We start from the raw sequence: 15,203 nt of genomic DNA, 5'->3' as shown, positions 1-15,203 counted from the left end.
CATGGAAAAATTCTGCCAGAAGTCAAAGCCTCTGATAGCTTGTAATATCCTTAAGGGTATTTTTCTTGTACTGAGAACAAGAAATGTGTTTTTGTTGTTTGGTGCTCTCACCTGATAATTTAACTCAGCATTGCCCATGTATCCTAGTGCTGGGAAAGAGCTAGGACTGTTCATTTTCCCAGGGTTACTTCTGATTTTAAAACTCTCACTATATTACTTCCCCCTCCCTCCAGACTGAAGTGTCATTTCCAACTGTCCTTTTTGAAGTCATTCTCTTGCAGTTATTTTAAAAGTATATAGTTATTTTTAAAGTAATTATCCTATCTATTCAACAGTCCTTGAAGCTTGTCCTCTCTCCCTTCCTAGCCCCATTTTGAAAGACAATGTAGTAAAAATGCACACCTTTCTGCACTTCCAATTAGAGAGTGCATTGTGATGCAGTTTCTTTTGGCTGTTTTCAGTCCTTTTCTAATGGTTACTAGTGCTTAATGCGATGTTTTGGGGTTTTAGTTTGGTGACTTCTTTGCATTATATTACACTACCTGCCTAGAGAGCTTGGCTCTGGTGACAGGTCAGGCTTTGTGTATGTGAAAGCTAGGATTGTTTTATCTAGGTGATTCTGTATTTATTATCTCCGTAGTCCTTTTGTTTGTTTTAGTCACATGCAGTCGTAAGATGTGACTGCAATGCTCTGCTGTTAGCTTTTTTGCTCTTCCACGATGTAGTAGTGTGACTCACAATTTTTGGGAGTGAGAGGTTCAATACATTGCTTAAGAGGAGGTCTGCCAACGGTAACAGTCTCCCAAGGCCTTAAAATGTCCTAAAGGAGATATAACCTATTCCCAGGAGGACTGGAAAGGTACTACAAGTCTCGGCCAAACAGCTCCGAACCACTTCATTACCAGATGCAACCTGTTGTTTATAACACATTCAAGGTGGAGAAAATTCCACTTTCTTCCCTACCCTGTTTAATACTGAATCCAAAAAAGCAATATATGCAAACTTTTCTTGAGTGTATTTTGAGCAATTTGTTACTCCATTTACATGCTGCTCTTTAGATTTTAGGGCAAATTTGAAAAGACATGAGGGCCAAGTATATTTTGTCTCCTTTTTATTTTCACTTTTTTACAAAAAAAAAAAAGTCTGACATAGTCACATCAATGAGAACAAAGCTGCGGTGTGCATTCTGACAACAAAAATCATATAAGGATTTAAAATATATTGTTTTACTGTTTGCAATAGCAATGTTAGTTTGCTTTTACTTTTTAAATATCCCCAACACCAAATTGCTGCGCTTGAAATTCTTGAAAGTCCTCTGGGATGGTGTCTGAAAGCAGGAAAATATACAAAAGTTTAGTCTCTTCTGATAAAATTAAGGAGCACTTAAATTACCCACCTAGTCTCTTTTTAGGTAACATGCTTCTCTTTTGTTTCCACATTAATAATGAATAGGGAATAATTTCAGTTTTATCTGTATACCACTGAGAAAGAGGCTAACAAGACAGTGAGTGCTACAGTCCACAAAAAAAAGAGTACTGTCAATCTTCAAATTATGTATCTCTGAAGACTTTGTGGCTAGCACTCTTAAATTTTTATCAATGAACACTGACCAGAAAGGCAAGAGATATGCTTGTCTTGCTCTGCATGCCAGACACATTTGTAGCATCTGTATCTCTATTTCTCATGTATCCTAATTCAACTTGGATGTGATGATTTCCCAGGCCACAATAAGGGACAAAAAGCATTAACCCCAGGACCAACAGCATCTGGCATAAAGACTTGAGACTTGGACAAGGATGCTGGAGATGGATCAATGTCATAAGAGCAGCTACAGTTCTGTTTGAAGAGTTATTTGCAGTCTGCCTTTACCAGATCCCACAACATTTTATCCGGAGAGCGACAGAGCAACCACAGAGTTAAAGCTGCAGCCAGCAATGGAGCCACAGCAACAAAGCTCAATTGCACGACCTCAACTTCACTCTGATTATTTCCACCCTGATGCAGGAGAGGTAGCTCTAAACTCAAAAAAAAGACATGTATATAAACAAAGAGTATTTAGGAAAAGGGGGTAAGTCCTTTGCTTTTTGCTGAGCACCTTTAAAAGGCTTGAAAGGAATTTCAAGCCTTTTCTGCATAATGTAGGAACTTATCTGATATGAGAACAGAGATACTGTGGGACTTCAGAGTTCTTTTGAGCGGGTTTCATTGTATGCAGCTCTTGCAGCAATGCCACTTGCCTGCTCGCTGCCATGTAAGTGTGACTCAGTGGCAGCTTTGATACATGCTTTCTGGGGAAACTACCATACTGAAAATACTTACCAAGAAATTTTTATTTGTATGCACTACTGTCTAGAAGTTCCCTGTTTAACTGTGATCTCCATGAGCCAGCCTAGGTGTGCTAAGTGTCCAAGTACCAGAGTCCATCAGCATAACATACCACAGAGTGGCCCTGTCCCCTGCAGTCCTGGACTGGGCTTCTCAGGGCCACAGAAAGCAGACAAGGAAATTATTCCAACTTGGCTAGTAGATGATTTTCCAAAGACGGGGTATGGATGATGAGAGGAAGAGGGGCAGCCCCTTCAGCCCTAGTTCAAGTCACCTGAACTGCTGCTGGGACAGAAATACCCTGAAATGATCAGACTCTATGTGAGTGATGAAAAGTTTGAGTTATTTTGTATAGTTGATGATCGGGACTAAGGTAAAAGGGTCTTGCCCCAAGAGAACTGAGCCAGCACACTCCCACAAAAACAAAAGCATTCCTACATGGGAGGAGAGGCATCTTATGACCTTGTCTGCCCTGCCACAGGACCAGCCAGCAAGTACACAAGTGACAGTAATGCCTGATGCCTGAGCTCACTGACTCACCAGGTGTATTTCACCTTGTATTCAAAGCTCAAGGCATCTTCATACATTTTGGCATTGCTGCGTTTATTGTGTGTGTACAGCTCTCAGTCAGTTGGTTTTATGTAACATTCCTAATTCTCTGATGACAGCTGTGCCCCTCAGATGGCCCATTCTCTGCAGCAGAGTGACTGCTCTGGGAGGAGCAGCTGTGAGGTGTTGTTAGCTCCTGTCTGGCTGGGCTGCAGTGTGCTGCTGGTGTCAGGGGAGGCATTTCACAGCTGTGAATAACTTGTAAAAGGACAGAATGCTAAATGGCTTAATGCAACAGCCTTACTACTGGTTCTTCATTGTCACATGCTTGTTGTTAACTAAAATGGCCGGAGAGCAACATTACCATTGCAGCGATATTTCAGGTTGGACCAAATAATGTTTTCCTGAGAGAAGCAGAAAACTCCAAGCCGTCCTCCACGCATTGTGGTGTCTATAGTTACACCAGAGTCTGCCACTAGGTCAGAGCCTTCATAAAATCTTGCCCTTAATGAAAGCGAACAGAAGCTCTATTAGGTCATTTCTAAGGCTGTAACATTCCTGAAAGTAATGTTGTTATCCATGGAGACTCTATTCTTGGACATGCTATCCCTCTCATCCAGCCCAGGGGGAAGAAAGAGTTAAGGTAGCTCTTGTGTAGAGTGGGAACTGGAGCAATGCTGCATGCTGGCAAGAGCCAGACAAGGGAGGGTTTTTTGAGGGGTTTCTACATATCCTAAAAAAACTTTGGAATGTTTGTTTTTCCTGTAGTCAGTCCAGCTGAGTGCTTTAACTCTTGAAATTTTCCACAGTCAATAGTGATAGGAGAACCAGACTAGATCAGAAGAAGTCTAGATGGATATTGTCTTGCATAGTTTGAAGTTTGAAGCTCAACTTTTTTTTTTTTTGTAATAGGAAAAGTTTCAAACAAACCATTGGGATGTTAAACTTGTCTGTGAGATTTCTTTAAAAATGTGGATAGTATTAACTCCAGGAACTGTTTTGCTGATCTGGCACCTTCTTGTTAGAAAATGCATCAGCAAATTCCCAAATAGCCCTGTGAAAGCTGCCCCCACCAGTTTCCCAGTGTGCTCTGTACTGGGGGCTCGAACAGACCACAGTGGAGCCAGCTGGGATTTTGTTGCAGCACTGCCCACATCAAGTCCTCTCAGCCTATGGGATACAGGGTAAATGACCTGGAGGATGATGAGCCTGGAGGGCCCTGTTCTGGATAAGGATACTGCTGATACATTTCTGCATACAAGAAAAGAGCAAACAGTGAAAGGAATGAAAGTTCCTGTGACTTTTCATAAAATACAGAAAAAAGCCCAAATCCTGGTATGTTTCTGATTTTATTTACTCATTTGCTGAGTCAGTCCAAAAGTATCTGTACAATGAATAGAATTTGTAGTCTTGCAAATTTCCATGGGAGAGGCTGGCTCAAGTGACTGCCTTGAAGCCTCGGAAAACCTTTGCTAGACACACAGTGGTCTGTGGCATCTGCCCTAACCAGAGCACAGCACGAGGAGACAGAGAGCTGACAGAGGCTCGCTTTAGGCCTGGCTGCCTTTAGTTTTAAAGGATTCTGTGACACAGACTGTGCTACCTTTCCCAGGTACAGGGAGCAATACTTAGGCTGGTCAGAGAGACTGCAGCCATAGGAGATGTTTGCTCATGCAGCAGCTTCACTCACGTCTTGGTCTAAATGTAAGTTGCCACTTGAGATCAATTTGCTACTGCCCTGTGGCTGGGGCACAATAATTGATGGTATAAATGTTGCTAATCCATTTTAGTGTAAAAGTCAATCATGCTCACTGCAATTGCCACTGAAGATGATGCTTTGCATTAGAAAAGTGGAATAATTATACCATCAAGTTATTGCATCTCAACTGCAGGGTGGTGATTTTCTTGAAGAAAAGCTGACTTACCCATATTTCTGTTCTATTTTAGGGTTGAAAGACCTGAGCTCATCATGCCAGGGCAGTTAGGTTTTTTGCATTTTAACATCAGCCTTGATCTACAAATGTAATTCCTGCTGATTTCTCTGCTGGATGTTGCAGAAAAAAAATCACCTGAATGGTGATTTTTTAATATTATTAACTATTTTTTCCCCAAAACCACCAAAAAAAGAATATAAAACATGCATTACAAAGCTTTTACAAACTTTCTGAGTAATGTCAAATCTATCACATGAGGATAATGACTTTTTAGTTAGAATCACAACTTCTAAGTGGACAACTTTTATTCTGTTATCCTAGAATACATAAATGCACTATCCCAATTCCAACAAAAAATTTAATATATCAAAATTAAGAAAATTTGAAATATATTGCTTTTCAGATCAGTGGCCAGCAGTAGCTTGGAAAACAAGGTATTAAAGCCAGAAAAGAGCTCATCAGGATAAGGCACAGTTAAAAGAGACAGGTGGTCCATACAAAGAGATTTAACTTGGAATTGACTAGGAAAAGAGCTGCAGGCTGAATTAGAGAAGTCTAATTTGTTATTAGGCTTCATCAGTACAAAGCCCAGATATAATACAAATTCTCAGGTTATCATCTGAGTCAGGTGTTGAGAAATTACAGTATCTGTACTCACCTTATCTATCCTTTCCTCTCTTACCTGATATAACCAATCTGAGGTCTGTGCTGCAAGAACCAGCGATAGGAGACTTTGTCTTTCCACCCTACATTTCGGGGGTCCTTCCACAGCAGCCTGACCTGATCGTTGGTGTCCCCTGTGTGCCAGAGGGAGTTGCGGAGGTGCTCGCCTGGACCTGTCTTGGATTTCACAGCCTGCAAAAATACAATTTTCCAACACTGACCACAGAGAAAAGTCACTTTCAGGAGCCAAGATTTTTTTTTTTTTAGTGAGGAGCAGGTTTGCAGAAGCATCCACTCTACTACTAACAGGTCCCTAACTTCTGTTCTACAGCCACAGCCACTGCCTACATGGACAAAGCAACCAGCTGGGTACCTGGACAAAAGAAAATGAGGCAACTGGACCAGTCAGGGTCAGAGCACAATCACTGCAGAGACTAAAATGGTCCAGCTGATCAGAAAGGCAAGATTAGGTTCCTTAAAAACCAGTGCTCTTAAAAGGCTGTGTGACAGCTGCCTGACTTAGCTATTTGGGCAGCAGTTGCCAACAACAGAGGACAGCAGTTGGGCAGCAGAGCTGACGTGCAGTGCAGTGGCTTGGCTTATGCATGGCATGATGACCTAGCCCGTGGCCAGCACATGGCAGGATGGCACAGCCAGGCTGCAGTGAGCACTGTGTCCTTAGCCAGGAGCCACCACCAGTACCTTTAGCTGAATGCCGGGCTCTGCAACAGCTCGGAAGGGAGTCGCTTGCCAGTACGTCTGTTCCGTCTGTTTCCACATTACCACATAAAAGCTAGAGCTGTCTTGATAACCAAAAATAAAGCCAGCATAGTCATCATCTGTCACTGTGTTCACGTGAAAAGTGCCCTCAAAGTCAACGCCGTTAAAAGCTGTGTAACCTGAGAGTACACACAAGTTAAAAACAATTCTGCAGAACACATCTTCATATTCAGCATTTTCTGCTGGAAAACTTGAATCTCAGAAGACGCTACATACCAACAGCAAGACCAGGATCACTGTTCATAGTCTGCACAATTTCCATCCCCTGTAAGGGTAAATTCAGGGTGGTTAGCATGTGTGGTAAGCTGGATTGGCTAAGCCTTTTCTGGTCTCCCTCTAGCACCTCCTTCATCCCTCTCTTTTGTTTGCTCACAACATATCTTAGCTCTGAACTAAAATCAGTGAGCACTATAATCAAATAGTAATGTTTCAGCTGCTTGCACAGCCTGAGTCGGTAATGATTTGTTAGCTTTTCTAGTGCTGGTATTTTGATACTTTACATACCGGTATTTTGATACTTTCTTTCCCTACCACAGTCTTCTGGAAATCTGAATCTGGCCAAAACTGGGGTGCAGGGGAAGAGGGTTGTGGGAGGAAGAGCGCTTTTCCTAGGCTTAGCTCATACAGTTGGATCACAGAGCTCAGGATTAAACTGACTGCCAGGACTGTGTTAAGGAAGATGTGTACATCCCAGCTGGCTTGGCAAAGAGTTTTGCATTGGGAAAAAACTGCATGTTCCCTGTGACTCATAACACATTAGCCTCCTGGAAGGCTAAAATTTGTTAGTGTAAATAAATTACTGGACTCCATCTAGGAGTACTGGAGTGCTCCGGGGTCCAGCACAGGGACAAGGACCTGTTGGAGCAAGTCCAGAGGGAGCCACAAAGATGATCAGAAGAAAGATGGAGCACCTATCTCTTATGAAGATAGGCTGAGAGAACTGGGGTTTTTCAGCCTGGAAAAGAGAAGGCTTTGGGGTGACCTAATTGTGGCCTTCCAGTACTTGAAGGGAGCCTACCAGAAAGATAGAGAAAGATCTTATTTTACCAAGAGCATGCAGAGACAGGACAAGGGACAATGGATTCAAAGTGCAAGTAGGTTTAGATTAAGTATGAGGGCAAACATTTTTACTGTCAGGGTTGTGAGGCACTGGAACACATTGCCCAGAGATGCTCCAAACCTGTAAGTGTTCAAGGCTGGCTGGAGCTCTCAGAAACCTGGTTAAGTGATGTGTGTCCCTGCTCATGGCAGGTTGGGGTTGGAATGAGATGAGCTTTGAGGTCTCTTCCAACCCAAACCATTCTATCATTCTATGAAATGCTCTGTTATTTAGCACATCAGATTTTTAAATTATGGAAGGATTAATGAAACTTGTTTGTTACTGAAATATTTCAACAAGGTAACACATGTCTGCCTTCAGGCAGCAGTGAAATCCACCCAGAATAAGTTGGCCAGCATGTAGCTGTTTTAGAGTATGAGGAGCATCAATTTTGATAGCTTGAAGGCTATCAAAAGGAAAATTCCTTTGTTATTACTCCTGAAAATATTCCACTAACCAACACCTTCCACTTTTCACATCTGCCAGAGATCCAGCAACTACAGAGCTAATTGTGTTGCGGTTTTCAAATGATCTTTCTCAGACAGGTAACAAAGACCAAGTGTATTTTTACCTGGTTCAGAACCACCCAGTTGGGATCAATCTGTGCATCTCCCTCTGGGTCCAACACCACTGTCTGATAGGCCCTGAAGTCTGTCAAGGTGATCTCTGCATTCTCAGGGCACACATCAATCCGATCAATCACTGTATCCTGGTCAAAATCAGACTCACAGACATCACCAACTCCATCACCTGAATGCATCAGAGAAGCAAAAGGAGATTTGTGGTACAGCAAGTAGTCACACTGCCCCAGCCACAGGATTAGGGTGTCCAAGAAGCAGGCAGAGCATCAGCCCTGCCGGCTGTAGTGCCTGAGAGAGTGCCTCTGTTTTGGCTATAGGGCCAAATCAGTAGCCTGAGTGCTGCTGTTGTTCCTGGGATGAATGTATGCATTGGTAATGACAATGTTGCATGCTGGTGCACTCATCTGGAGATGAATGCAGTGCCTGAGAATCAAAGTGGCTCCTTAAGGCCCATATTACCATTATCATCTTCCTGTCCCGGGTTGGGGACCAGCCTGCAGTTGTCAGGGCCCGGGGGCAAGAGATCAGGAATGCCATCATTATCATCATCCTCATCACACTCATCACCCAGCCCGTCCTTATCTGTGTCCAGCTGGGAGCTGTTGATAACAGTAGGGCAGTTGTCTGTGCTGTCCTGGTGCCCATCACCGTCGCTGCAAGCACAGAAACAAAAAAGAAATGGTATGCCAGCATCAGCTCCTGCCTCTGCACAGGGAACAGCACGGACGCCTGAGGGGAAAGCACACCAGGAGCAGCTCTGGAGCTGGAAGCACACCAGTGGACAACACAACCTGTTGTTGCTCAGGTGGCTGAACTGCAAGGAGAGCAGGAACAAAGAGACTCAGATAAGATAAGGCGTCAGGAAAGCAAAGGAGCCAGGAACTAAAAAAGACTCCAAGCCAGGACCTAAAAAAATACAGAAAATAAAAATAAGCCTTACATGGTGTGGGAAACATACTGGAGCCCAAGACCCCAATCAACATCCACTCCTGAAGGGCGTGTAAGGCATATCCGACAAGTGCAGTGTCACTAATCAAGAGGCACTCAGGAGACAGCAAGAGCTGGACACCTTGGGTCACTTGTCTTATGTGGACATGTGCCTTGGTGCTCATGAACATACAGGTGTAAGTGAGAATGAAGCTTTAGGAGAGACTCTACATGAGCACCTGAAATCAGACTTATTTAAATACAAGCACTGTTCTCACCCTCCTCCACAACAAGTTTTTTGTGGTGGACTTGTCATCTGGGGGACTTGCCATGTGGTGGACTAACTGCCATGTTAGTGCTTGGACTCAATTGCCTTGAAGGTGTTTTCTAAACTAAATTATTGCATCCTGCAGGGGGGACATACAGTAAGAAAGAGAGGAAAGAGTCTGTAGCTCCTTCCAGGCCATGGCTGCATCAGCTGGTTACAGGTAAGGCACAGGGACATAGACTACAGAAGAGAGTTCAAGAAGTTATGGGGTGGCTACATAACTTTTCCATCCCAACTGTTAAATGCATCCCTGAAGAAAAACTGCTTGAAGTATGGTGTGTTTTGTATGCACACCAAAACCAAATTGCTTTCTAGCAATTAGCAGGCATGCTTTCCCTCAATAGCTTCTTGTTAGCACAGGTGGAGCAGAAATTACCTGCAGCCAAATTAAAATCATGCTATTGCTTATAGGTAGGAATATTCCCAAATACCTCTCCTGCTTAAGAAATGTGCTTTAGTTTTAGGTCAGAGTTTGCACAACATGTTTGCCAATGTTTGCCCAACACTGAGATAAAATGCAATAAGCACCATCCATGTGTATGCAAGGTTAAGCATGTTTCACACAGGAAATGCTTCACACACATTAGTGAAGTTTATGGGGGCGGTAAAGCATTTTCTTAAAACAGGAAAAAGAACAAAGACATATCAACTTAAGAGTAAAATGCTGATGGCCTTGGCAGCTACTGGCCCAAGACTGGGAATGATCCCTACACAGGGATCCCTGCAGGTCCCTTCACAGACAGTAGCACCCATCAATGGCCCTGGGGTGAAACCCTGCAGCTGTCTGTGGCTGATGAAATCCTGTGACAGCACAGGATTTATCATTTTCCTTGCCTCTTGCTGTAGGTAAGGTGCACATGGGAGAACCTGCCATCCCTTAAGGTGGTTATGCAGAAGCTGCTTCCAGAGAAGTGATGCAATTTGTCATGGGATATGCTCCTGTGAATGCCCAAGGCATATGAAAGCCATAGACAGAGGATCCTTGCCAGTCTTGCTGTGCTAAAGCAAAGGGGCTGCTCTGCAAGTGTTTTACACTTGATAACAGAATTTTGTTTCTGCAACACTAGGTTCTTAAGGAAATAAATACAGCCCTTAACTGTGAAATTTCTGCTAAGGAAGCAGAGAAATAAAAGAGGAATGAAAAACAAAGCAAAAAAGGAGAGACAATTTCTCAGTAAGAAGCTCTGAGCAGTGCTCTGGGTTTTACAGCCAGAGAACTGCTTGAACATCACTTCCACAGAACTCAGAGGAAGCCTGTGAATGGCTACAAGGGTGAAGGCACTCTAAGTGTACTACCACAGGAGAGGGAACAAACAAGGCTAATAAATACTAACACTGTTCTTGAAATAACATCTCTCAGCAATTAAATCCAGGCTAGCCTGAGGAATTACAGCTCTCCAGGAATCAGCAGCATGCTTCAGCTCAGGACTAGCCTCCCTCACAGCATACCTATCCTGATTAGTATCACAGGAATCTCCAACCAGGTCATTGTCGACGTCCGACTGCAAAAGAGAACAGAGAAAGTTCCAGTATCAGCTGTAAAAAGCATCTATTTGCACAATTAAATCAAAACACAACCAAATCAAATACAACTAAAGTAAATGCATGAAAAGACATGCGTTTTCTCTCTTGCATCATCCATCATGCATTTTCTCTCTTGCATCATGCATCTAACCAAAAATTCAGTTTTATTAAAGAAAAAAGACAGTGAATAAACACAGTTAAACTTAATTGAAGAGCTCAAGCAAGATTCCTCTGCTACTGAGAAGAAGTAATTCTCATTTCTAGCCAAGGTTTATATCTTAACCATCTTTAAAAATCTACTATGTTTCTCTATGGTTTCCAACATTTTTCATTAGTCACAGGGGGTGAAATCGGAATTCCTACACATGAAAAGTTACAGTGACTTCTCACCTAGGAGCACTAGGAGAAAGTTTTGGTAAATAAGGACACCAGGATTTTTGTCCTGATTAAAGAAATATCAAGGATAACTAAATCACGGCCCTGTGTGGAGTCTGACACTGAACTCTGTGGGACTGGAGCCCATTTCAGAGCATGAGAGTAGAAGATACATGCTGGACAGAGGTCCTAACAACATCCCAAATGGTGAGAGTACAACTGCTGTCTCCCCCTTTTCACATCAGGAGAGTCAGCAGGTCTGTAAAACTCTCCTGAATACCTAAATATATACTATATATTATATTATCCAGAAAATACACTTTATTATTAAAATACAAACACTATGGCTGCATGGGTTGCTTCATTCTCTTGGACCTTTTTAGGCCTCAGCAGTCCTTGTCTCTAAACAAGAATAGTTTTGCCTTCTGCCTGCTAACCTGGTTTGGGTTGCTGATTGTAGGGCAGCTGTCACAGGCATCACCAACACCGTCATTATCTGTGTCCTCCTGGTCCTCATTGGGGATCCTCTGACAATTATCCAAAAGGTTCTTAACACCTAGAGTAAAGCGGATTGTGTGTTAGAGACAATTTCCATATTTGTCCACACTGGACAATATAAACATTGAAACAGTAAAGATACTATTCCTTTTGAGCAACTACTTAATGAAATGCAATTTTTAAAAAATATGTAATTCCTGCAATGAAATTATAAGTCTGCACATAAGTTAATCTTCCTTATGTGTGCATCATTCATTTAGTAGTAGTTAGGAACATCTCACTAAAGCACAGCTGTCCACCCCATCACACCCTTTAATTACACACAATTAATTCTTATCCTGTTCCTGTATCACAACTTGCAGGACGGGACATTCCACTTTTTAAATTATATTTGAAGAGGTGTGAGTTTTTCACTTCTTTCAAGCCTCCTACAGCAATGAAAATAGTATGTTATGTAGCTCTGGGTACCAGTGACTGGCAGTCACTGGACGCCCTGGAAAGTTTGTACCTTTAATGAAATGCTGAATGATCAACAACCTTAACTTCTATATGAAACATGGCTTGGCTTCTCTGTTACAGTGTACAGTGCTTCCAATGCAGGCTAAGATATGTATTAACTAAATTAAAAGGATTAAAGCCAAAAGTTTCATGAATAAAGACTGTGTTACAGCTGGTGACATGAAATCTCCTAACGTGCAGCACACTCTGGGAAAATCTGAATGATATCAGAGAAGCCGAAAGTAAAAAATCACCAACCATCTCCATCCATGTCATCATCACACGCATCTCCTTTCCCATCACCATCTGTGTCCCTCTGGTCATTATTCAGGACATTACGGCAGTTGTCACAAGCATCTCCGAAGATATCTTGGTCACTGTTTCTCTGGTTAACATTAGGAACCAAGACACAGTTATCCTGCAAAAGACAAAGACTCAGACATCAGTCTGGCTATGAATCTTTAATTTCTACTTCAGTTGATTAATAAAACTCTTGTATTTATTTCTACTTCAAAAAAAAAAAGTGTGAGCAGTTTTGACATTTTATGTCAATATTAGCTCTGGATCAGATTTCACTTGTTCCCTCAAAGCTCTGCTTTGAACACACTGTGGGAACCCTAATGACAAACGCCCAGCACCATAATGCTTTACTTATAACTTGATTTCTGATTCTCATTTTGCATGGGTGCATGGTGAGGAACCCGAGTTTTCTCACGTGGTCCTTCTCAAAGGCTGCAGTTCAGAGACTCTGACAAGCTTTGCAGACGCTCTCAGTGAAAGGCCATTGCCCCCTTCTGGTACAGACTCGCTGGAAAATGGGTAAAGAACTTCTTGATGCAAAAAGGCATCAGTTTTTGTTTGGTTTTGGCGGGCTTGTTTTAAGAAAGCTGCTATTGACTTTTAAAGTCCACCAGGAGGTATACGGAGAAAACTTTATGTCAAAGTGGTATAAAATTTCTTCACCTATCCAGCTCATTCATGACCTCATCCCCATTGCCCATAGAGAAGACTAATAGAAACAATATAGAAATTAATTTATTATGAAGGTGCTGAACCTGCAAATAGACTTACAGTTGTACGAGGATTTTTTCGTTTTAAAACATTAATAAAACTAGTTGATTTAAACTAGCAGAATTTAGTGTGGAACTCTGTGGCAAAATAGCCTGAGAAAGACCCTCTGTGACTGCCAGTCTGTCCCAGACCCTCTATGACTGCTGGTGTGCCCTAGCTCCAGGTGGACATTTGTACTCTGGATAACACATTCTTGTAGGCTTGGGAGCATATTAAGCAGTATCAGTCAATGACCTCGATATAGAACAACGGTTGGCTTGTAAGAATACAGGGTGAAAACAAAACCACTTTTCCAATCTGATGTGTCCTCTAATATATTCTGCCGCATGTACCTACGTGGAAACCTCTTCTGCTTTGCGGACACGATCCAAAGCTTTTCAAGTTATTGGCAAGACACACATTCATTTATGTGGGTTTTGGATCCCTGATGAAATGTGTTGTCAGGTCAACCTGCTCTTTAAATAGAAAGATGTTAATGCAAGAATGTTCCTGAAGTCATGTTGTGGGAGAGTGTGACAGAAAGACACAAGCTCTATACAAAAAGCTCTGTAATTAAATGACAAAAGGTAGTAACAGAGGACACAAATGTGGGGTTTAAGGCTGTGTGGTTTAAATCTTATAGGAATGAGCATTATATAAAAGAATTTAAGGGGCCACTGACAGTGATGGGTATGTAACAATCTCTGGCAAACAGTAGTGAGTCAGATTTCAGAGTCACTTCCCACTGCAGCAGTGGGAAATCCTTCTGTTGGCACAGACCCCTGCATCCTGATCTATACACAGCACCTGCTCATTGGGAATGCCATCTCCGTCTGCATCGTCATCACAGGCATCTCCAATCCCATCACCATCAGCATCTTCTTGTCCAGAGTTTGGGACAAATCTGCAATTGTCCTAGGCAGAAAAGGAGACAAGTCTGATGTTCTAGAGGTAAACTGGATGCCTTCATAATTTGATTTTTTTCTATTATTAATTATTAAAAATTAATCACCAAATTAAATAGAATTCAATCCCCTGAATAAAAGATGAATACACTGAGTCACATTTCTTATAGTCTTCCTCTTTATCCTTTCATGCTCTGAATTATTACAGAATTAAGAAAGCATTTCTTACCTTTCTGCAGTTTTCAGCAGAGCATGAGAGTTCTTCATTAGGGTAGCCATCAATGTCAACATCTTTTCCACAAATATAACCATCACCAGCCCAGCCAATGCCACACTATCAATAAAACATCATAGCAGTACTATCAAAAGGCTAATGAGTCACTGTAGAAATATTCAAAAAGGAAAACTCACACCAGTCTTGAAAATAGCAGTATATGGAAGTCATGGCCAGACACTGAAGTACAATGAGATACAGAAACCTTTGAAACAAAGGTTTTCTTTCCACATTGAGAGATGCTACAGTGTATCCAGACATTGCTAGAAAGAGCTACAACTTGATGTTAACTGGAATGTGTGCCTGTCACACCTAATGATTTCAGTGGGAGCTGTCTATAAGATTTCTTATAGACACTGGCCAGGAATTAATTTTGGCTCCTCACTGGCAGGTTGAGTAAAAGAAAAGAGCATACTAGGTAGAGTCTGCACCTAGCATCTGGGCATGGGACACATGGTTAGATGAGATGACTGTTTTGTTCACTACCTCAAGTACACATCTGCAACTAGAGGAAGTTTTAAGAGAAAACTCTATTGGCAATTACTAAGTTTGCATCTGCAAAACAAATGCATCTGCACACAAGTTTCTCCTAGCCAATTTTAAATTATTACTGTTTCAAACCAACACATCATTTGTGTCGAAGACATATGCTAAGAATTGCATGTCAAAATCTGACCTTCCCTTAAAACCAGGACTTGCCCACTACAAGTATCTAGGCATCTTACCATTACAGCACGGACTTAAAATATCCTATTACTTATCTTTGAAACAGATGCACTTAAAAATGAGACCAAAGCAAGTGCCAGCAAAAGCATGCTCTGTACCCAAATTTAGGACACAGTATTAGTCTCTTGCTTTACACTGCAAGATGGAAAAACTAAGTAATATACTTC

General features: G+C 42.0%; 1 protein-coding gene across 4 annotated transcripts in view; it reads right to left on the bottom strand.

Annotated features, from left to right (window-relative positions):
* Positions 1-1,150: 1,150 nt before the first annotated feature.
* The window catches only part of THBS4 (thrombospondin 4), a 39,227-nt gene continuing 25,174 nt past the window's right edge, over positions 1,151-15,203 (bottom strand). For all 4 annotated transcript variants that reach the window (XM_058823282.1, XM_058823284.1, XM_058823283.1 and 1 more), the window contains 12 exons: positions 14,266-14,370; positions 13,939-14,046; positions 12,340-12,499; positions 11,523-11,641; positions 10,636-10,688; positions 8,391-8,584; positions 7,922-8,100; positions 6,468-6,516; positions 6,174-6,370; positions 5,491-5,663; positions 3,239-3,378; positions 1,151-1,327 (listed from right to left, as the gene is read on the bottom strand). In XM_058823282.1, the coding sequence (XP_058679265.1) occupies positions 1,266-1,327; positions 3,239-3,378; positions 5,491-5,663; positions 6,174-6,370; positions 6,468-6,516; positions 7,922-8,100; positions 8,391-8,584; positions 10,636-10,688; positions 11,523-11,641; positions 12,340-12,499; positions 13,939-14,046; positions 14,266-14,370 (1,539 nt within the window). In that variant the 3' untranslated portion in view covers positions 1,151-1,265. The remainder of the gene's footprint in view (positions 1,328-3,238; positions 3,379-5,490; positions 5,664-6,173; positions 6,371-6,467; positions 6,517-7,921; positions 8,101-8,390; positions 8,585-10,635; positions 10,689-11,522; positions 11,642-12,339; positions 12,500-13,938; positions 14,047-14,265; positions 14,371-15,203) is intronic.

Source organism: Ammospiza caudacuta, chromosome Z (genome assembly GCF_027887145.1).
Source record: "Ammospiza caudacuta isolate bAmmCau1 chromosome Z, bAmmCau1.pri, whole genome shotgun sequence".
Taxonomy (NCBI): domain Eukaryota; kingdom Metazoa; phylum Chordata; class Aves; order Passeriformes; family Passerellidae; genus Ammospiza; species Ammospiza caudacuta.
The sequence above is the reverse complement of the archived record's forward strand: the minus strand, read 5'-3'. Positions and strand labels throughout refer to the sequence as shown.